This window comes from Puma concolor, chromosome B4 (genome assembly GCF_028749965.1).
Source record: "Puma concolor isolate L17-30 chromosome B4, mPumCon1.1.hap2, whole genome shotgun sequence".
Taxonomy (NCBI): Eukaryota; Metazoa; Chordata; class Mammalia; order Carnivora; family Felidae; genus Puma; species Puma concolor.
The window spans coordinates 130375474-130399544 of record NC_141673.1 but is presented as its reverse complement, the minus strand read 5'-3'; the positions used below and the strand labels follow the sequence as shown (position 1 = coordinate 130399544).

Below are 24071 nucleotides of genomic sequence, written 5' to 3'. Positions count from 1 at the left end.
GTTTTCTATGTGTCTTTCATAAAATTGGGAGTCCAGGGCAAGTCATCACCAGGAAATACTGTCTGTCTTGGCTTTATTGAGTGACTATCCTTAAAGGACTTCTCCAGATAATAGCGAGGTGTGCCCAAGACTGTGTATGTGTGTAAAGGCCACCAGTTATTAAAAATACAAGCCACTGTTCCTCCACTCAAAGATAAGCAAACTTTAAAAATACCCTATCATTGGGGTATGATTTCATGGTTCGTGAGTTGGAGCCCCACATTGGGCTCTCTGCTGTCAGCTTAAAAATTTTTTTTTTTTAATGTTTATTTATTTTTGAGACAGAGAGAGACAGAGCATGAACGGGGGAGGTTCAGAGAGAGGGGGAGACACAGAATCTGAAGCAGGCTCCAGGCTCTGAGCTGTCAGCACAGAGCCCGACGCGGGGCTCAAACTCACGGACCGTGAGATCGTGACCTGAGCCGAAGTCGGACGCTTCACCGACTGAGCCACCCAGGCGCCCCATCTGCTGTCAGCTTAGAGCCTGCTTGGGATCCTCTGTCTCCCTCTCTCTCTGCCCCTCTCCCTCTGGTTCTCTCGCTCTCAAAATAAATAAACTTAAAAAAAATACCCTATTATTAATGATGGCTTTCTATATGTGAGGTTATTGTGTTAGGTCCTTACATAAGGAAATTATCTGTAATCCTTAATAACTGCCCTCAAGGGTGGATACTGCGGATGTAGAAACTAAGAATGTGGAGAAAGCCTGGTCACATGGCCAAGGTCACACAATTAGCAACAGATGAGGCTCTCAGTTTTAGGGACCGTGTGACTGCCAGCCCTGCCCTTTCACCCCACCTGGCTGCTTCCAGTAGCACCTAATTTGTCTTCATTTCTTGTTTTGTAGCTAAATTAGTGCCCTGTGACGTCAAAGCTTGTAACTATTTTGTTTATATAAACCCGGATCCCAAATCTCCCCTGTCTTACCAAGCAAAGCATCTTGTATTTCTGATGTTTTTCCTGCCCTGCCTAGCACGGTGATGGGCTCCTGGCCCGAGTGAGTGCTTTGGAAATCAGGATTTGATGAATGTCTAGATAGCACAGTTCAAAGGTGCATTTTGTTTTCCAAAAAAATGTTTCCTGTTGGAAAACAGGAGCAACTGTGTATTTGTGCGTACAGCCGGCCCCGGGGATCACAAACTATTCTCCCTGCCTGAAGTCTTCTATATTCCCTTTCATGCAAAGTACTGGTGACAGGTTGGTGATCACCCTTTGCTCAGGGCCAGGCTGCAATGTTGAGGCTCCCCCAGAGAGCAAAGGTAAAGGGACGAGAACCCAATGGCAGGGTCAGAAGATACTGCGTCCCTAGACATGGGACCTACTCTGTGGTTGGTTGACTGTATGTTCCTGGGCAGAAGATTAAACCTCTCTACGTCATGGCTTCCCTGCTCCTACAGGACAAGGGCAATGACCCCCATTCTCTGTGTCTCCCCAGCAACTCAGGATCACACTACGAAGTAACGAATATAAAAATGCACTGGAGTAAAGACGGTACAGACTTGCGAGGCCTTAAGATCATTACGCATCACAAGACAATGGAAACCCACCTGAATGCCTGTCACCCTCTAGGCTGCTGGTAGACCTGGGAAAGGTGCTGTTGCTTTTAAGTCAAGGCGTCCCCTGAAAAGAGTGCTGGTCCCCAGTGTCTGCCCTTAACAGCAGATGCCATTTCTCACTTTTCCTGCCCTCCTTTTACATAAATGTTTGACTCCGATTCTGAAAATGATCATAAAGCCGACAACAGGGTAAAACGTCCAGTTGGAATTCACACATTCACCGTACATTGCAATCAGTGTCATTCTCGCTTACGGGGGAGGGTGACACGGGGGGGCTCATAAGGAGTGCAAGGGCTGTCTTCCTGTGAGCCATGGTGTCCCGGCCCCGTTTCTTCACATCTAGCAACCAAGACGAATAGGCTACCTGATGGTCCGGTGAGGTGTCTGCTTCTCCTACGGGCCCAGCAGCTTGCAGATCTAAGATCGCGTCACTGGTATGGGCCCACAAGTGGAAAATAGGCCTGTGTGTTTTGAATGTAAGTATGTACCAACACACATGACCATGTTTTATGTATGATGCTATGTTCATAGTCTGTCGGTCTTTCTTAAATTGGTAAACAGTGAATAACAGAAGTGGTAACTACATACGTGCGGATTTATTAACCACCCATGATCTATCAAGCATCCGTCTGGAGATTCTAATGGTTAAATAGAAGTTACCAGGTTACTATGGATTTTTTTTTGTGCCCATGCCCAGATAACTCTCTCCTTACTGTGACCAGGTTCTACAACTCCAGCGTGTACAATTCGCATTTCTAAATGATTAGTTGTGAACAGAACATCTTACATCAACTTGTCGTAAAAGTCAAAATATTTTCCACAGAACCTAAAATCATATTCAGTATAAGCCGTAGCTATTAGTTTTAGGTTCTCGAGCTATTGGGATAGAAGGGGGCATACAGGAGGCACTGACTGTATATTAGCTGGTGACTCTGTTATTGAGCACAAGAGATCTGTCTCAAAATAAAGACCTACACACAACCAGAATAGGAAGTGAAGGGTTTTTTCCATCAGTACTCAAATGGCAGAAAGAATGCAACTCATCACGAGTCAGGAAATCAAGTCCACCTGAAAGTCTAGATAGACCCTCATATATTTTTTTAACACTTCAACTGCGTTTCCCTTAAATGAAAAAAGAAAATCACTGAGTTGTAAGCATTCCAGCCAGAACAAGTTCCTCGAATTCAACCCTGTTCCCCTTCGTAAGATACAGCAGGTTGCTTATCTCTCAAGAGAGCTTTTGTGATGCTATTTGCCTTATGGCTTTTCCACTGCACTTTAGTCTAGGACATCTAAGTAGACTCCTCAGCTCATGGAGAGGAATGCCATGATTCCAACAGGAGCTTCTGGGTTTCCAAAACCCACAAAGCATTCCACCCCCTGCGGGGATGTAGGCATTTTGTCCCTGCACCGAGCCCAACATCCCGAGGACCGCTAGCTTTGCGTTAACCTTAGTCATCCCCCACACTGCATTAGTCACTCCAAAGAAGGACAGATCCTTATTATTTTACAGGATCATCTCTGCCAGGGGCTACCATAAAGTAAGCATGTTTCAGAAAATTAACAGAGTAGTTTTGAGCCGAAACCCGTAGTATTAAAAAAAAAATCCAAAATGATGGCAAGGTATTTGAAACAACAACAACAACACGACAGAGGACGGTTTGCATCAACGGGGGTGGGGGGCATAATTCAAACCCTCCAGGCATCAAAGCTCCTTAACATCATCAGCGCCTCCTTTGAAGACTCCGTCACCCCACAGAGGAAATTTGCAGCTGTGCGACTAATGGATCTGTTTGTAGCTTCTGCTCTTCTCCCCAGGAGCTCACTTCTTCTCTCCCCATCCCAAAGGGCAGTCAGTCCCCACCCCATCTCTTTCCCTCCTATCTCATCTCTGACAGCACCTCCCCCCCACCCATGCACAGCACAGATTTACTGCAAATTTCTCATCAGTTATCTGTTAAGAAAAAAATTTACACATCATAGTGTTCTACCTTCCCAGGAATTCAGAATTCTCAGGAAAACAGGGCTACCAGAAGGGATGTTGTGTACAATGCAAACAAACATCTCCCTTTCTTTGGAGCAATTGCTCGATGCAAAACAAGCCGCCCGCCACGTTGCTTACCCTCTCCACGCTGCGTCTTCTCAGAGATCCATACGGAATTTTCAGTAAAAGTCTTTGAGATCTATTCGGAGCCACTGCAGCCTGAACCACCATGGTGTTGGAGCCCTGTGAGCAAGTGTGTGTGTGTGTGTGTGTGTGTGTGTGTGTGTGTGTGAGTGTGTGTGCTCCCAGCAAAGTGAGAGACAAGGCTTCCTCAAAACTAAGTTATGGTCTCCTGGAGGTTTCCCAAATATCAAATAACCAAAAGAGTTTTTTCTTTCGACTGTATGAGTCAAGATGTGGTTCCTAGGGAGGCGGGGGGATGGGGGAGCAGAAAAATAGCCCAAGTTCTGTAACTTCAGCCTGCCTTCAGCAGCGCGGATTTAGCTGCCTCTTGTCTGTCCCTGCCTGTCAGTCCCTTCGGTGAGACTGAATGTCCCAGAAGTTGGCAAGCGACGCCTCTGGGGAGAGTGATCCAGAAATGTCAACTTTGCTTCTCGCGGCGACGGACGGTAACCAGGTCAGTGGTCTAATCAAAGCTCCATCAGACGTAGTATTCATTCTATCACGTGACTCCAAAGCCCCTCGGCCGTACAGTAGGTCACATGGTCCCCTTAAAAAGACTATTTGGAATATCACCATCTGGTGCGGAGATTAATGTGAAATTCTGCATTCTGATTTCACTCTTTTCCGAGCACAGGAAAAATGTTTGCAGACCAGTGACATAACGCACTGGGGACTTGGGGAATCCCTCTTCACAGTCGTAAATTACACATATGACCCTGAGCATCAGATGTGCATATCTGGTTTTTCTCTCTCGCTTTCCAATGCATAGAAAATAAACGTGGGAGTGCAATTAATTATATATGTGGATGTAGTCCGCAAAGATAGAGTGTGAGCGAAGGAAAAAATGTTGGTATCATATGGTTCCGATGAATCAAATCAAATACACCAGACAGACTCGCATTTGGCACGTCTTCGTTTAAATGTTTGTGTCAGAGGACATTTATTTTTACGCATACCAGTTAACATGAAGCAGTTAGGTTTGATTTTACAAGGCTCTGAAAAGGACTAGATTCAGATTCATCCCTCATATTTCCTATTCTTTTCTGGTAACAGTGGATGATTCCAGATCAGACAGCCCTATGAAGGACGGTACACGTGATCTAAAATGTTAACTTTTCTGTAATATTTTGTAATTGATATATTTTTCATCTATGGCTACCTCTCTCTGCTCCCTGCCCCCCCCCCAAATCTGCTTATTTCTCCAGCAGAGAAAATTAACGATAAATAAAAACAAGTCAGGGGCTTCCTGAATTGGAGGTATTTTTGTTTTCTTGCTGTTAATGTATTTCTACATCCACTGGTCCTCTCTGCGCTGGGTTTTCAGAAAGGGATGCCATTTCCTTTGTAGTAATCCATGCTTTTTGGTGTTAGCCTGATATCACTTACGTGCTTTGGGATCTGGCTTTTATTTATTCTCTGCAGGCCAGTTTATTGCAAACCATGGAAAAGAAAGTTCTGTTTATTCAAAGACTCTAATAGGAAGTGGGGTGGGGTGCAAGGCGAAGAACCAAAGGTTTACACTGCTGGAAAATGAACCAGGAAAGCCTCTCCGAGGTGGGTGCCGGTGGGGGCGGGGTGGGACCGATGGAAGCAGGGCCTGGTCACCCAGTGCAGACACGCATTAAGAGGCAGTTAAAGAAAGCATCAAGTTGATGTGGGAAATTCCAAATATACAACAATCGGGCTTTGTTCGTAATGGGTTCCATATGTGCATCGGAGAGCCAGGGAAAGGGTGAGAGAGAAGGCGAGCGAGGAGGAGAGACGGGAAGGAAGTTACTCAGCCCGGCTTGTGAAGCGGCCTCTGCAAGGAGGTGGTTTAGATTTACCTTTTTCCCTCTTTCTCACCTCCTTCCTGCACTGCCTGGTTTCAAACCTGGCTTCAAACTATCTGGGGATGGAAATAAATCCGGAATAGTATCCAATCATTTGGCCAAAGGCATCCGGTCTCCTTGATAAAACCACACTGGACGACGTAAGGGTTTTGAATGAAAGACAGGCACATTTTCAAAAACACTTATCTGTCCAGAGTCCCGGGATGTCTTCCTTCCAGCGCAGTTTGAGTGGGGGGCCAGGGAAGGGGGGGGCGGGGGGTGGCGCTGGATCAGAACAGCTGAGAGAGGAGTCACTGTCTCTCTCCTGACCCAGGCCGGGGTGAAGCCCCTGGGAGCTGAATTTATTTATATTTGACTAAATGCAACTTCCTGTTTCCCAGGGGTATTAATGAGTGTTTCGCTGACGAGTTAAGGCCTCATGGCATAGTTCAGATCATAAAGGACACTTTGATGAGCTAAGTGCAAATAAAACAAAAACATATGCATTTGATTAAGGTTAAAATACATATAGAAGAGAATGTTAATGGAAACAAAAATAACCCTGAGCCAGACTCCCACACATTTGAGCCCCATACGCTCTACCCCCCCAGGGGGGCGAGGTGCAGGATCCTTTCCCATATCAGCCCCAGGGCCTTCTCCCAGCTAATGGGGACGAGGAGGTGTCTCCGGAGCTTTCCCCAGCCCCCACAGAGTAACTAGCCACCTTCACAGACAGATCTGAAGGCTCTCAAAGGTCAGCTTGTCCAAAAATTCAAGCTGATAGTTTTGCTGTGGGGAGTTAAGATTTATACATTTAGAACTAACCGCTGAGAGAAAGCATTTAATTTCAGAAAGCCATTGTTAAAACACAAATACGTTTCCCAGGAAGGGACGTGCACTCATACCTTTGCAGATAGGACCACTTTAGGAGGGGTGAGGGGAACTCACATTTACTGAGTGCCTAGCCTAGGGTACCCAAGGCTATCTCGATGGCGGAAATGAGTTTCACGGTCCATATTTCACAGGTGATGAAACTGGGGCTCAGAGAGGTTTGATAACTTAACCAACGTAACACAGCCAGAACTGTCAGATAGAAGATGAAACCAGAGTCAAGCTGTTTCGTATCAGGGCCTGACTTGATCCATTACACTCTCACACAACGTGAGGACTCTAGTAGGTTACAGCAGGTTAGAAATTCAAAAAGGAGATATATCCATGGGACCCAAGAGAGGTAAGGGAAAATTCCCTGTCTTTGAAAAAGAGAGAATTTAGGGGCACCTGGGTGGCTCAGTTGGTGAAGCCTCTGACTTCGGCTCAGGTCATGGTCTCGCGGTTCGTGGGTTCGAGCCCCGCATTGGGCTCGCTGTAGTTAGAGCAGAGCCTGCTTCAGATCCTCTGTCCCCCTCTCTGCCCCTCCCATGCACGCACTCTCTGCCCCTCCCATGCACGCACTCTCTGCCCCTCCCATGCACTCTCTCTCTCTCTCTCTCTCTCTCTCTCCCTCAAAAGTAAATAAACATTAAAAAAAGAAAGAGAGAGAATTTAAGTACAGAAAATCGCATTCGAAGGAGCGGTTCTCGAGTCTCTGGTCCTTTGGTGAGCAGCAAGGAGCAGCACAGAAGCTCACACGGGCTGTGCAGGTGGCCCAGTGGGAGCCAACGCAGTCCCCCTCCCGGGGGCAAAGGGACGAGCCAGATTACCAGCACCCAGGGCCAGGGTCACCTTGCAGAGGCTGGAACCCTGTGGACCCACTGGGTGAGACCTGATCACTGCTGGAGCCACGGGCCAAGGTGGAGTAGGGAAGGCCCTGGTCCTCCCCTCCTCCGTTCCAGCCTACCCTCCCCAGCCTCCATGCGCTGATGACAGTTGACAGGGAGCCTTGGAAACAGCCATAGGGGTGGGGGACGGAAAGAGAAGGAAGAGATCCGAGGGTAAACCAGGATCGGCACTGAGACCAGAGACGGGGGACCAAAGGACGGGACGTGGTGAATAAGGAGTAACTAAAAGAAAACAGAAAAGCAAGGGGAGAACGTTTGAAATAGCACACGACTTGGAGAAAGCACGTTTTTGCCAGGATGGCGGGCACGGAGGTTCCCCGCACATCCGGGGCTCAGGGTGATGGCCCATGGGACGGATGGGGAGGATGCCATGGGGGTGCGGTGTCAGTGCACCCGGGGACATGGGGTGGGGAAGACACACTTCTGTTCTAGAGCCTCTGAAGCCCCTGCTTTGGATGCCTCTTGGAGCAGAGCACTGAAGGCGGGTGGAGTGGGGTTTTGTTTGTTTTGAACACTTCCTCCTCATCTCAGTGAGAATTGTTTACATTCAAACTCTGGAATGAAAATGCATGGGGATCGATTGAACCATATTTCTGGAAAATCAATGGTCTTGACGCGCCGACGTAAGATGTGTCAGATCAAATGGGTGTTCTTGGTCACCGATAGCAGGGGGGTGAGTGGGGGGCGGGGGGCTTGGGGATAACGGCCTGTCGGAGAGAAAGCATTCGACAACACGGAGATAGTGGGAGGCAGCCGTGGAAGAGGGGAGACTCCACCGGCTGGGTGTGCGCGTGGGCGCCATGGCCACTCGAGGATCAGCCCAGCGGCCATGGGGGAGGGGCAGAGAACAAGAGGGAGGCCAGGGAAAGAGGAGATCTTAAACGACTGAGTGGAAGAAACACGTCACTTACACCAGGGAAACGCAGCGTGAAGGAGGCAGGGTCTTCAAAGACCCCACCAGGGACTCCGTCCACAGGACAAGAGCTGGGTTTAGAGGCCAGGCCAGTCCCACGGAGAGACTACGGATGCAGTAGAGGCAGCTCGGTGAGCAGGGCTCGTGCGGAGGGACAGGGACAAGGAACCCACGGTAGCCCTGAGCCGGGAGAGGGAACACTGGCTTTGAATGAAGTTTGGGGTTAATTGCTGTCGTGCAAACCAGGTGGGAGGATAACCGGGATGAGACTGAGCCAAAGACACACACGAAGAATTCCTCAGCAATCTGGAACATTCCTGGAGCCGGGGTGAGGGGAGTTTGGGAGGGAAGCCCTGTCTTTCTTCAACGCTCTGTCACCATTCCCGTTAGCTCCTGACTCAGCCAACCTGGGTCATTCACGTCACGTCTTATTAGAGTAAGCTATGGCTGAGGTGACGCGAACAGAAGTGCTACCCACATCCATAATTTTCTGTTTGAAAAGAGGCCGGAATTTAGGCCAAATATGAAACCTAATATCCCCAAGAGCAGGAGGAAGATATCAAGCAACACAGTTATCACCAGACCTCAAAGGGCCAAGGCCGGTGAGACTATTCACAGGTCACACAGGGAGGATGGTTGAGGGGCCTCTTGGTTTTAATGCAGGTTTGGCCTGATGCAGGACACTATTGGCAGTGTCCATTTTTGGACAGTCTCTTCTTCCTCGTGTGGCATCTGGAGGAAACTGTAGGGACAATTGTAGCCAGGGGGGTGGGCAGATAAAATTTTCTTTGCTTCTTGTCTTTCCCTCCTTCCCTCCCTTCTTCCTTCCTTCCTCCTTCCTTCCTTCCTTCCTTCCTTCCTTCCTTCCTTCCTTCCTTCCAACCTCCCTTCCTTCCTCCCTTCCTTCCTTCCTCCCTCCCTCTCTTCCTTCCTTTTTTCCTTCCTTCCTTCCTTCCTTCCTTCCTTCCTTCCTTCCTTCCTTCCTCCTTCCTTCCTTCCTTCCTTCCTTCCTTCCTTCCTTCCTTCCTCCCTCCCTCCCTTCCTTCCTTCCCTCCCTCCTTCCTTCCCCTCTGTCTCTCTCTAACTTCCCTTGCCTATTTAGGCTACATTCTGGGCTTTATTGAATAATCTGCCTCCATGACCAGCCAGGCAAAGAAAATAAAAGGAATTTGAACCGAATTGTTCAGTTTGGCTCCTAATTACCGTTGCTGGTAGAGGTCTGGTGGGCCGGGATGAGTCTACTAATTGCTTCTGATATGACGTTGTCTGTGCTCTCCTTGTATTCCACGCCAAGCTGTACGATATTAGCTTTGCCCCCGTCTAAACCAATTTTTAAAACATCCTTCTATTGCTTACACTGCATCATTCATTCAGCACTTACTTTACTGAGGGTCTAATAGAATAATGGCAACCCTGTTTCAAGGCACAGTCTGCTGCAGGCACCATTCTAAAAGCTTTTAGATGTATTAATTCTTTAATTCTCGTAACGTCTTGTCAAATGGGCACTTTGCCTTTTCCCTACATGAAGATGAAGACACTGAGGCCCAGAGAAATGAAGTCACCTGGCCCAGGTCACACCGATAGAGGCTTTGGGGTTCATTAACTGCTGGACTCTGCTAGATGCCTGCTATGGATCAGGTGCTGCTCCAAGAAGGGAGGACACAAGGGAACTTCTGCTTTCTGGAAGCATTTGTTTTTGTTCCTCATGCTTAGTTCCCCCCTGTGATGACGTATGCATAGTGAAACCTGGAAGTTTGCTGAAGAGCTACCCAATAGGATAAAATGCAATCTGTCCAATCTGTCCAAGTTCTTTGGAAATGGTACACACACACACACACACACACACACACACACACACACACACACAATTTTCACTGTCACTTTGGTACACTGTTTCCTGTTGCTTCAACATAACAGCCTTCCTGGATCTCACCATCTACCTCTCTGCCTCTTCATACATATTCTCCTAGGACATACATGTTTCATCCATCTGAATTCCTTAAAGGTCACACAGTTTAGTCACATATACTGGGTGGCAAAGAGGCTTCTTTTTAGACCTTTGAGAATGCCCTGTTCGGTAGGTTTCATCGGGGTAACTAGGAGTAGAGAATTAATTTGCCCAGAAGAAGACCCTCCCCAACCCCATTCCCCATCAACTCAAAAATACACATCCGGTCACAAAGGAACCCAGACCTTACATTCTTCCAGGGTAGGGGAGAAAATACAGCATTTGCTGCTTGGAAACCTCATGTGCTAATCAGGGATCCGAGAATCTCACTCAATCTTGATGGCAATGATCAAGCTGTAGGGAATGTCAAGTAGAAAATACGAACGGCCTGTGCGGAGGATTAGTCTAGATTCTGTCTTAGCACCCTTTGCTTCATGGGCACCAAATGCCAGCTCATCAGCCTGCTGGCGGGATTATTCAACTCTTCACCCAGAGAAGGAGGGAGCAGGCAGAGATCCAGCTTGCAAGCAGCAGACGAATTTCATTCCTCCACATGAAAGTCCTTCATATCTGCCCTGGATATGATTTGCCCCCATCAGAGCTCCACTTGCCCTTCCCAGCATGAGGCTAAGTCAGACAATCAATGGCTGTAGCCTGGGATAATGGCTATTCTGCATGGTGGTAATGGCTTATTGCATGTGCTATTCGAAGTGATGTCATGTCCAGGTCCTGAAGAATCGATAAGATTGCCAGGATGCCTGTGTGATTAATCGGGTAATAAGCTGACCCGTGTGGGGCTGGCTGTGTGGATTGGCTTGCGAGACCGTTTTGCAAAGCTCTTTTTCATGGGCTATCCATCCATGTGGATGGATTTTGATAACTAGCATTGATTTGCCATTTTTATGAAGTGCCGTTTGCACAGGGTAAACTGTGTAATTGCACCCAGAATGGCAAAATAAATAATGTTCTTATCTATGGTATTGACGACCCAGGATTAGCTGAATATATATAGTACACCTCTAAACAGAGTCAATGGATGTTGGCTTTTGACTTTTACGAGGCGCAGCTCTCAAATTTCAGGTGTCTTGGATAAGCATGGGGTGGCAAATGATCAACTTTTAAATCTGCTACTAATTTCCACGCTACCTTTTTTTCCAGGAGAAGTTTAACAGGATTTTCTTTAACAGGAGAATGGTTACCTTGTTTTAAGTAATCCCTCTGGTGTTGCAAAGGACGGTGGCTTGCTTTGGGGCCGTCAGATTGCTTTCTGTCCTGTGCCCAGGACAGTGTCACTCCCAAGGGCAGGTGCCCAATTGCCCATGGTTCTCTGGGATAACCCACCTGGTCTGTATTTTACCAACGTGGGGAAGGAAAGCACTTGATCTGTTTAAAGATGGGTGCTGAGAAACCTCCCATCATAAGAATAGGGTTTATCTTGAGCGTGTCCTAGATGGTTCCTAACATCCCATAGGTCAAAATGCAAAAGGGATACACAGTAGACGATCAAGGCCAGAATGGGCAAAATACCTACCACGGACACGTGCTAAGATGTGAACGAAGATGCACAGGGGACTCTCACTGTTACTGTACTTGGTGTACTCCATTCTCTTTGAATTCTAAACCCTGATAGCACGAATGCAGATAATAGACGTGTGAAAATTAAGTGACATAGTGGAATCACATGTGGGAATAAAGGCGGTAAGAAATGACAGTAGAGCCGGATTCTGACATGCAGATTATAGAAAAATAGATTTTAGAACTTATCCGTGAGCAACAGGAGTCATTACAAGCTACTTCTTGCAAGGAAGTGACACCATCTAGCTGAACTTCTTGAGCTTGAGTGGTAAAGGCTGAGCGGTAGGATGGAGAGCCCAGGTGTATCAGAAGCCAAGAGAACGGTTGCAAGGTTATTGCCATCGTCCAAGTGAGAGGGGATGGAGCCCAGAACCAGGACAGCAGTGCGAGGCTGAATACAAGATACTGGGGAAAAATAAATGGTAGAGGGAGGCATACAGTGATCCTCGATCATGATGGAGTAGAGGAAGGACGGTCCTATTAGCCAAGTACCCAGAAGGAGGACCCAGTTTGGGGAGATGATAATGAGTAGTTCTGGACACACAGAGCTCCTGGTGCCCGAACATTTTGACCTGGAACGTAAGAGGGGAGTCGAACCTAGAAATGTTGCTTTGGATTTCAACTGCAGACAAGTAACCACTAGTCAAGTTATTAGTTAAGTGTGAGGGCAGGCATTCAAGAACACAAAATTTCCTTCTTCTCACACACCTCTTCTCAAGAGTTTACTGGAAGATAGTCTCCAGTAAAAGAAAGTTAAGCCTGCAAGGGGGGGGTTGGTATTTGAATTCCAAGTAAAGGAGAATGAATCCTAGGAGAGCTGACAGAGGGGTTTCTCAGAATAATGAAAAGAGGAGCCCCAAGAACACAGTCATGCTAGGGACTCAGAGAGGAGCTCGCCCAAGAGGTGCAGGAGCATGGAGGAGCCCCGGAAGGAGGTCTCAAAAAAAAAAAAAAAAAACCCGCATGGATTGAGTATCTGATGAGGGCACCAAATTGAGAGCAGGTACAAAGCTCCTTAAAGATTAAAGATCTTAGAGAAAAATGACTAATAGGTGCACAGAAAATCAAGCAAACAATGAAACAAGGCAATTACTGCCACCTGGAAAAACAGAAAGTTGTAAAATCCAGGAGATGTGATCATAATACACACCATTTCTCCAGTGTAAACAATACATTGGCCATCGTAATAAAACTGAATTTTGATTTAAACCGTGGTATAGATATATTGGTAAAGGTGGACGGAGAGAGATAAGTATTTGTAGGGATGTGGAGGAAGCTTTCAAGTAAGTTAAAGCCTCATCTTACAAAGGATGTCCCTGGGGAGAGGACCTTGAGATGGGGAGAAAGGGTCTGAAGCCTGGTGTTTTTCTTTATAAGCCTTCTAGTCCCTCTTCACCTTTAAAATGTTATGAACATTGCCATGCACATGTATCATTTTGATAAAAATGAGAACTGAACTGTGAACAGAGGAGCAACGTTCCGGGCACTGTGAACAGATAAGGACTGGGAGCAGTGGGTGGCATTACGGGGTCACTGATGGCCTTGAGAAAGTGTGTGCAGGTCGCTGGCAGCAGAAGGGAGAGCTGGAGCCGCCTGGCCTCCTTCTGGATGGACAGATTTGAGTCTTGATACTGGGTTATTCGATCTGACAAGTAATGTTTCAGGAGACCTGCTTGATTTCCTCCGTTTTCCTTTCCTTCGGTGTACGTTTCAGAGCTCTTGGTCTATGGATCTGCTATGGAAATGGCTACTGAATGAGAAGCCTCCAAACCACCTTGAAAAGAACCTTAAATCCTTTGAAACAAGATGAGGACACATGGACGAAAGGAAGGAAGACAAATACGTCAGTAAGGGCATTGCCACCAATTCTGGAGATTCTCCTGGAGAGGCATTCATACACTTTGACTGGACCTTCTGTGTTCTTCACTTTGCTGTGATATTGTGTGCGTGTATTTGCATGAATACACTCATGTACACACTCATGTATGTTATTTCCTCTCGTGAACCCAACAGCACTGTAGCGGCTACAGGAGCCCCAGAGTGGTGACAACTAATTATGAAACACCAGGTCTGATATGGCCCTTTTATCGTATCTTGCAGAAGCCTTGCATTCCCACAAAATCCCCCAGTGGCCCTTTGTAATCCTGGAAAGGAAGTGTCAATCTGGAAACAGCTGTTCTTCAGATAGTGGGATGACATCCTGATGAGCATACTATGAGCAACAGAGGAAACCTAAGGCTGATGGGACTGTGAAGCAAATATTTTTTCTAGACAATTAGACTCACATGAGAAAGCCTATATTCCTTAGCAGTGCTGAGAGGAGAGTCAGTGACCTATGAATGACAAGTCCTCAAGCCCTATGGGATGTTGGACACTTTTCTCTGGTTCTCTCCTGGGAGGTGGTTCTGGAAAGGCAGCCCAGAGTCACCTTGCTCAGAGGCCCTACCCAGGAAAACCCTGCTGGAAAGCAGAAGAAGCCTGTCCCCAGGGCTCCACGCCCCTGTTGGCTGCAGAGCTCAGGACCGGGTACCTCTTGCCATTTTGGGAGAAGTCAGGAGAAATGGCCACAGATTGATGAAGTCAAGGCCAGGAGTAAATGCTGTGCTTCCACAGAACCAAAACCCCTGATAATCCCAGGGAGAGTGTTGGGTGGGAGTAGTAAGAGTGAACATAGGAGTAAAGAAACAGAAAATGACTTATTGCACTTTGGGGATTGAAACAGATGCCTTTATAGGGGAAGGCAAAGGCAAGATGCGGATTAACCCATGAGCACCTCCTTTGCATCAGGCATGGCCCTGGGCACTTGCTCTAAATTACCTCTTTGAGATCTGCACTAGGATCCTGTAAGCTGGGTAGAATTAGCTACATTTTATTGATAAGGAAATCAAAGCTCAGAAAGATTAAATGCTTGCCAGCCTGCTGACAGTCACACAAGTAGGAAGTGGTGCTGAGCTGGGACTGAGACCCAAGCTCATGCAACTTTAAAGCTCATTTTCAATATTCTCTAGGGATGTATAAATGGAAATACATCAGAGGATCCTGTCCTTCTTAACAAGGCTTGCCCTCAGGAGAAAATTTTTTTTTTTTCAACGTTTATTTATTTTTGGGACAGAGAGAGACAGAGCATGAGCGGGGGAGGGGCAGAGAGAGAGGGAGACACAGAATCGGAAACAGGCTCCAGGCTCCGAGCCATCAGCCCAGAGCCTGACGTCGGGCTCGAACTCACGGACCACGAGATCGTGACCTGGCTGAAGTCGGACGCCTAACCGACTGCGCCACCCAGGCGCCCCATGGAGAAACTATTTTATGAAAGCCTAAACAATGGGGAAGGGAAGCCTTCCTGGGGAGCCTACTGGGGAAGGGAAATACACAACTGCAGCCGGAGCTAGGCTTCCAAATGAGGGAAGGAAAAAGCCCAACTTCAGCCCCTCCACCTATCCTGTCTCACCTAGGGGAGGAAAAAAAACTTGAAAAACACTGGTGAAGGTGAAGTCCCAAAGGCTCACTAAAAGACTGAGAACGAGCAAAGGACTATACAATGCCTCTCCTCCCATACCTTACCACCACATTACTAAAGGCCTATTTCCCATAGTTCCTTTCATACAATACATCATGTCCACCTTGAAATTACAAGGCATACTAAAAGGCAAAAAAAAAAAAAAAAAAAAAAAAACAATTTGAAGAGACTGAACAGGCATGAAAAACAGAGTGAGATATGGCAGGAATTTGAATTATTAGACCAGGAACTAAAAAAAAGTCAACTAAAATTTATATCCTAAGGGCTTTAATGGAAAAAGTTGGCAATATGGAAGAACAGATGGAAATGAAAACAGAGAGATGGGAATTCTAAGGATTCAAAAGAAATTCTAGAGATCAGAAAGTGAGAGAAAAGAAGAGTGACTTGATAGGTTTACTAGTATACTGGACACAGATGAAGAAAGAATCTCTGAGCTTGATGATAAGAACATAGTAACAAACAGAGTTAAATGTTAATCTAACAATATCAATGATCACTTTAAATGTCAATAGTCCAAATATACAGCTTAAAAGACAGATATTATCAGAGTGGATCAAAACACAGGACCAAACTATATGTTTTCTCTAAGAAACCCAAAGACACATATAGGTAGAAAGCAAAGGGATGGAGAAAGGTATACTATGCTAATACTAATCAAAAGAAAGTAGGAATAGCTATATTAATTTCAGACTCAGCAGACTTCAAGTAAAACTATCAGGAATAAAGGGGGTATTACACAATGATAAATGGGCCAATTCTCCAAGAAGACATAACAACTCTTAACATATATGCTCCTAATAACAGAGTGTCACAATATGTGAGACAAAAACTGATCGAACTGCAAGAAGAAAAAGATAAAGCTATTAGTATAGTTGGACATGTCAATATTGTCCTGTCAGAAATGGACAGATCCGGCAGGCCCAAATTCAGTAAGGACAAAGTTGAACTCAACAACACCATCAAGCAACTGAATATGATGGACATCTATAGACTATTTCATCCAACAAAAGCAGAATACATATTCTTCTCAAGCTCACATGGATCTTTCACCAAGATAAACCATTTCCTGGGACATAAAACACATCTTAACAAATTTAAAAGATTAAAAGTCATATGATGTCTTCTCTCCGACCACAATGGAATTAAACTAGAAATCAATAACAAAAAAGATAGATTATACTTGAATATTAAACACCATAGTTCTAAATAACACATGGATCTCATAAGAAATCTAGAAAGAAATTTTTAAAAGTTTTTTGAACTAAATGAAACTGAAAACACAGCTTATCAAAATTTGTGGAGTGCAGTGAAAGAAGTTCTCAGTGGGAAATTTATAGCATTAAATGCATAAATTAGAAGAGAAATCTAAAAATCAGTAATACAAGCTTCCCATTAAGGAATATAGAAAAAAGAAGAGCAAATTGAATCTAAAGTAAGCAGAAGGAAAAAAAAACCAAAAATTAGTGAAAGTAAAAACAGGATATTAATAGCGAAAGTCAATAAAATCAAAAGCTGGTCCTTTGAAAAGATCAATAAAAGCAATAAATGTTTAGCTAGGATAATTTAAAAAAAGAGAGAAGACACAAATTACTACTATCAGATGTGAAAGAGGAGACATCCTTTGGACATTAAAAAGATAATAAATGAACACTATGAACAACTCTGTGCCCACAAATTTGATAATCCAAATGAAACGGATCCATTCCTTGAAAGACAATCTGCCAAAACTCACATAAGAAGAAACAGAACCAATAATCGATAACTTTGCAAAACAGAAAGCCCTAGGCCCAGATAGGTACAATGCTAAACTCTGTGAAACATTTATGGAAGAAATTATACTAATCTTCCACAATATTTTCCAGAAGACAGAAATAAATACTTCCTAATTCATTTTATGAGGTCAGCATTGCTCTAATATCAAAACCAGACAAACACATTACTAGAAAACTACAGACTGATATATGTCATGAACACAGATGCAAAAATTCTCAACAAAATATTACCAAATTGAGTACAACAATGTATAAAATGGATAAAAAGTGAGATTTGTTCCAGGTATACAAGGTTGTTTCAACATTAAAAATCAACTAATGAAACAAAAATGCAAGGGAAAAAATCCTAAAGAAGAAAACTCACACAATCATATCAATAGATGTAGAGAAAATATTTGACAAAATCCAACACCCATTCATGATAAAAGCTCTCAATAATCTAGGAAACAGAGAACTTTCCCAACTTAAGGATATCCTCAAAAAGCCTTCAGCTAAACACCATACTTAATGGTGAGAAACTTGGGAGTTTCCCCATTAAGATCAGGAACAAGGCAATGATGTCTTTCTCATCATTGCTTTCCGATACATTATGGGATCCTAGTTAATGCACTAAGACAAGAAAAAGAAATAAAATGTATACAGATTGAGAAAGAACATACAACATATAAAGCTGTCTTGGTTCACAGATGACATGATTGTTAATATAGAAAATCTGAAAAAATTAACAAAAATACTCCTGGAACTAATAAGTGATTATAGAAAGGTTATATACTACAAGGTTAATATACAAAAGTCAGTTGCTTTCCTATATACGGCAATGAACAAGTGCAATTTGAAATTAAAAATATGTTACCATTTACATTAGCACTCCCAAAGTGAACTATTTAGGTATAGAAAGTTCTAACAAAATATGCACAAAATCTGTATGAGGAACATGAGAAAACTTTGATGAAAGATATCAAAGAAGATCTAAATAATTGGAGAAAAATTCCATGTCCATGGATGGGAAGACTTGCTATTATCTAAATGTCAGTTTTTCTCAAATTTGTCTATAGATTAACACAATCTCAGTCAAAATCCCAGCAAGTTATTTTGTAGACATGAACAAACTGATTCTGAAGCTTATATGGAGAGGCGAAAGATCCAGATTAATTAATTCAATATTGATGGTAAAAAAGTTGGAGAAAGCTGATAGCACTCAGCTTCCAAGACTTACTATAAAGCTACTTTAATTAAGACAGTATGGTACTGGTGCAAGAATAGATAAATAGATCAATGAAACAGAATAGAGAGCCCAGAAACAAACCTACATAAATAAAATAAACTGATCTTTGGCAAAGGAGAAAAGGTAGTACAATGGAGAAAAACAGTCTTTCAAACAATCAGTTCTGGAACAACTGAACATTCACATGCCAAAAAAAAAAAAAAAAAAGGAATCTAGACATCAGACTTGATCGCGTTTACAAAAATTAACTCAAAGTGGCTTGCAGGCTTAAATGTAAAACACAAAACAATAAAACTCCTACAAGATCTAGATGACCTTGGATGTGGTGATACCTTTTTAGACATAACACCAAGGCAAGATCCATGAAAGACATAATTGATGAGCTGGACTTCATGAAAATGAAAAACTACTCTGCAAAGAACTGCCAGGAAAATGAGAAGAGCCATAGACTGGGAGAAAATATTTGTAAAAGATGTATCTGACAGGTGACCGATATCCCAGAGAGACAAAGAACTCTTAAAACTCAGCGATGAGGAAACAAACAACCGGTTTAAAAAGTGGACCGAAGACCTTAACACACACCTCACCAAAGAAGATATACAGATGGAAAGTAAGCGTATGAAAAAGATGTTCATGTGATATGTCATTGAGCGATGGCAAGTTAAGACAACAATGAAATACCACTACACATCTATTAGAATGGCCAAATCCAAAACATTGATGACACCAAATGCTGGCAAGGATACAGAGCAATGGGAGCGCTTGTTAACTGCCGATGGGAAGGCAAAATAGCATAACCACTTTGGAAGATACTTTGGTCATTTCTTGTAAAATTAAACACTTACCATACAATCCAGGAATTGAACTCCTTGGTGTTTACTCAAATGAACTGAAACCTATGTCCACACAAAAACCTACACACTGATGTTTATAGCCATTTATTCCTAATTGCTAAAACTTGGAAGCAACCAAGATATCTTCAGTAGGTTAATGAATAAATAAACGTTGGCACATTCAAACAACAGCCTATTATTAAGCACTAAAAAGAAATGAGCTATCAGGCCACGAGAAGGCTCGGAGGAAACTTACATGCGTATCGTTAAATGAAAGAAACCAATCTGAAAAGGCCACATACTGTATGAGCCTAATTATATGGAATTCTGGAAAAGGCAAAATAGGAAAGGAGACAGTAAAGAGATCAGTGGTTGCCAGGCAGGAGGGAGGGGGGAGGGATCAATGGAGCAAAGTGGATTTCTAGGGCAGTGAAGCCATCTTACATGATTCTGCAATGGTGGATACATGTCACATGTTAGTCACCCGTAGTCAACCCATAGAATGTATAGCACCAATAGTGAACCATAATGTAAACTACTGAGTGACAACGATGTGTCAGTATAGGTTCCTTGATGGTGATAAACATATCGCTGTAGTGTGGGATGTTGTGAGTGTGTGGGAACCGGAGTACAGGGGAAATCTCTTTACTTTCTGCTCAATTTTGCTGTGAACCTCAAATTAGTCTGAACAATATTTTTCAGCAATTAATAAAATAGAGTATACAGAGGCTGATCTGGAGATGATAGTGGTAGGATGAACTGGAGGGAAATAATAGATATAGGAGAATAATTAGATGGTTAGTCCAAGCGAGAGGTACTAAGGACCTAAACTGGGCCCATGAAATTAAGGGTTGTATTTACAGAAAAGGGTGGAGTATGTGATCCCACTCCCTTCTAGGAGAGAGTATATCTAGGAACGCGCAAACAAGATTATTGGAAGTAATTGGAAAAGTGTGTGTCTGTTGGGGGGAGGGGCAGCTAAGGACAGAAAGGGACTACATTAACGACTTGGTGGTATTTAAATAAAACAACTTCTTGATTAATCTTTTCCTGAGGTGACCAAGCTCACACTCACCCTTTGGTATGCCACACACAGACAACCCCCCCAGACAAGACCCTACAGCCACCACCATGGCAGACCATGGTGGTTGGGCAGAGGGTATCAGCTGGCAAAGAAACTTCCCATCCTGCGGCTCAGTCTCTATGTATACTTCAGAAAATAGCCATGCTGGCCATGAACCTCCCGTCACTGGAAATCCAGAAGGTCGCTCTCCTTTCTTGACACATTCCTCCTGAAGGCATAACTTCCTGATCCTCTAGTCAGAATGAATGCAAGGTATTGGGACCCCAGTATCCAGCCTGCAAAGGGTGATTCCCTTCGGGAATCCTGCCAGTATAATGTTGCCTCAATTAGATGACAGATTATAAATTAATAAAGAAAAGAAACCCCAGACTCTCATGTCTGCCAAAACACACCATTCCCTGTGAGGTTCCTGAAAGGGACTTAGTGATGTATAGCGAAAGGGCCAACCCCCCACAGCCTTTTCCAGATTCGAGACACAGACTGGCTGGTCCTCAAAATGTACCACCACCGCCTTTCCCAGGGGAACTCCAGTGTTGTTCTTGGAAGGAGAACACTTTTCTTTCAGCTGTATTACCCCCTGCATGCTTCACACAGTCTGTAGCTCCCCACGCCCCCATCAGTAATACAAAACAGACCTATCACCAACAGAAAACCCCGAGAAAAGAGTAAGAATGACCGTGGTTGGTTTGGGGTAGAAATGATGTTTAGGTTGCTACGGATGATGGGGGCTTTCAAAGATTGTGTTTCTAAAACCATCACAGGAATAGAAGTATCCTTGTCAGCTGCTGCTGCTTTAAAAAACCAGTCACTCAAACAGCCTTATCCCATAAAATCAATTCCTGAGGAAGTCTTAGTAACCTAATGCCCAGGACAGTGGACAAGATCGAGACACCGGTGCTCTGTACAGAGTGATGTTTTCTCTCTCTCCCACCCTCTGCACGCTCCATGGGAAAAATACAGTATGTTGAGCCCACCCTCTCCTTTGTTTTCTGGAATGATCACTTCACTTCACAAACACATCTAAGTCTCCCCGGGAGTACCTACTGTGGCTGCTTCTGTCTCTTTGGGCAGGTGTTTTCTATTCCTTCAACCCATTCATTCAGACGTCTGGACATTACTTGTTCTGAGAAGCCATTTCTCCGCTATGTCATCCATACAGACCATTCTGCGCCACTCAGGCATTTAGCCACTTTATGGTTTTCTTCCCCCGAGGCACACGAGCGAGAAATAAAGACGCTGTGTGAGAACTGGACAACTGTGGAATAGAATCCTATTCAGCAAAAGGGACAGAGTCGTAGACACTGGGGGTGGCAGAGGAGGACCCATTGTGCGGAATGAAAGCCTTTACTTACAAACACATCCATGAGCAGGTGCTCCAGCGTCACTTCAAAGTCTTCCAGTTTGGCGGCTAGAGTCATAACGAATGCTCCGATTTGCGCTCAGGCCTCGGGGGTGGCCCCAACCTGCACACTCCTCAGCTCAGAAAACACGGCCGGTGTCAAATTTAGGCACAGGCGGAATGGACACTAGTGGGATGCGGAACAGAGCATCGCAGACCGCGCCGATGCAGCTCTGTAGCCAGAGATCTTTAAGGGTTAAAAAGAAAAAATCTGCACTGATGGCACTAGGGGACCACCCTGGGTGCAAAGTGATGTCACCAGGTAAAGAATCCAGCCACCGCCTGCTCTTCGCAAGCTTCCTGGTCTGAGGTGCTGCGTGAAACCCCAAAAATGGGCGAAAGAGAAGGCGCCGGGGGGATGATGCCAGGCAGCAGCGAGAGAATGGAGGAAGCCGTCTGACTCTGATATTTATAGGGCCACATGTTTTTGACTCTAGCCCATTTCTCAGTTCATTTCTGACCTTTCATAAATGGCCAAGCACACTGGAGTGTATTGTAGAGCGGGGGCAGTGGGTCCCACAGAAGTTGGCTGTGACCAATGCTGGGGCAATTCACACAGACACGCCATCAATAGTTCTTTGTGAAAAACCCATCAGACCTTGTTCTGTACACGACGACAGAAAAGCACATAGTCTTGTGAAAAACAAGGAAACGAAAGTTGTGGGGGTACTAAATTTTTCCTCAGAATATTATTAGATCCTTACACTCTCCCCCGTCCTCTGTCCTCCCCACCCCCTCTCTTGCAAGAGTAGATAAACATCAAGGAAAAAAATTTAATCTCTTGTGTCAACTCCTCAAGCTTCTGCCAGTAAAGAACATCCACTATATCTTGCAAATGTCATTTCTCCATTTTGGCCTTCAAAGTCTGACATTTTTTTTTTCTTGCCTAAAAGATTTTAACATTGTGGTAAAACACACATAACGTAAAATTCACCATCTTCACTGCATTTATGTGTAAAGTTCAGTACTGTTAAGTACATTCACATTGCTGTAGGACCAATCTCCGATCTCATCTTACAAAACTGAAACTCTGTGCCCATTAGACAAATCGCCGTCACCCCCCTTCTTCCCAGCCCCTGGCACCCACCATTCCATTTTCCATCTCTATGGATTTGACTACTCTCGGTACCTCATATAAGTGAGATTATACAGTACGGAGTTTGTACCCAGTCCTTTTGTGTCTGGCTTCTTTCACTTAGCATGTCTTCAAGGTTCATCTATGTTGTAGCCTATGTAAGAATTTCTTTCCCTTATAAGGCTGAAATCTTATATCCTAAGAAAGACTCCTGGTTTGGACAATTTTTCAGGCCTGGGAAAATCTCTCAGGAACACTTGGCTGTCAAGTCTTTAGTGGCCATTCCTGCTGTGACGTCCTAACCCAGACAGCCTTGGTCTGCAAGTGAGTTCTGTCCTGTTCCCTAAACAAGCTGAATGATCCATGGAGAGTCTAGTCTCTGACTCCACACAGAATGTGACCACTTAACAGTCAATACTGATGGCAGAGAAGAGGGTGCCCCGGGTGAAGTTGAGGAATTACAAGAAGTCTCTGCTCTACAATAAAACTTTCCCCACTTTCTGTTGGCAGAGCTCTGGTCTCAAGTGGGAACAATCGAAACTCTCCAATTTAGTATCTTTCCATGAATTTCCATTTCCCCAAAGGAGATACAGACCCCCTTGAGTCAGCATTTAACATTTAAACAGAGCAACCACAAAGTAAAGGATAAAGGAAAAAAGTTGATAAAAAGCATCATACTATTTCTAAAGTGGATTTGGAATCTGTCGGTAGTTTAGCTTGACAGTTGGTCATAAATTGTACATAAATGTTCTCTGAGTTATGGTTTCAATTCTGTTTTGGGGTCTCTCATGGAGGAATTCGAGTGGCTTCATGACAGGCATCTCTGTTTAGGCAACGGCACCAGGGAGGGGGAGGCAATGCTGTGATGAATGGCTCCAATAGCCAAGAATGTACAGAAAATATATTTCCCGGATGGGTGAACTCGTATTCACAGAACTTCCTATCAGCTAATGTGTTTACCATGTCTGCAACTGGTACAGTGAGTAGAGCAACCAATGTCAGCAACAAAGACTCAGCACAAGCTGACTTCTTGCCATGGAGCTGCCATCTTTTGTTAAAACTATGGCCGTCCGGAAGATACTAAAAAAGGCTAGGTGCCTTCTCTCACCAGGTGAGAGCACTGGGCAAACAATCAGCTATATGACCAGGAGACCATCGGGGAAGACAGGTGTAGACATACATGCAGTATGGTCTGGTCTCCCAGCAATCACAGGAGAGCTTTCAAGGTCAGGTTTTCTGTAGCCCCCCTCTTTATGAATGGAATTTGGGCAAAGTGTTTCAAATATCTGGAATTTTCTAAAAGGTATACTTGCTTCTTTCATTAATTTTCTTCCTGGCATGGACAAGGGATCAACCAATGGAGAGCAGTTAATGTTTTT

General features: G+C 44.5%; 1 protein-coding gene across 6 annotated transcripts in view; it reads right to left on the bottom strand.

Annotated features, from left to right (window-relative positions):
* The window catches only part of FRMD4A (FERM domain containing 4A), a 612063-nt gene that overhangs the window by 310166 nt on the left and 277826 nt on the right, over nt 1-24071 (bottom strand). The window contains exon 1 of one of the 6 annotated variants that reach the window (XM_086714887.1): nt 21571-21970. The exons of 3 other annotated variants lie outside the window; for them this stretch is intronic. In XM_086714887.1, the coding sequence (XP_086571013.1) occupies nt 21571-21636 (66 nt within the window). In that variant the 5' untranslated portion in view covers nt 21637-21970. Of the gene's footprint in view, nt 1-3717; nt 4226-21570; nt 21971-24071 lie in introns of those variants that run through there. 2 more of the 6 variants (XM_086714888.1, XM_086714886.1) reach the window with 2 other exon arrangements.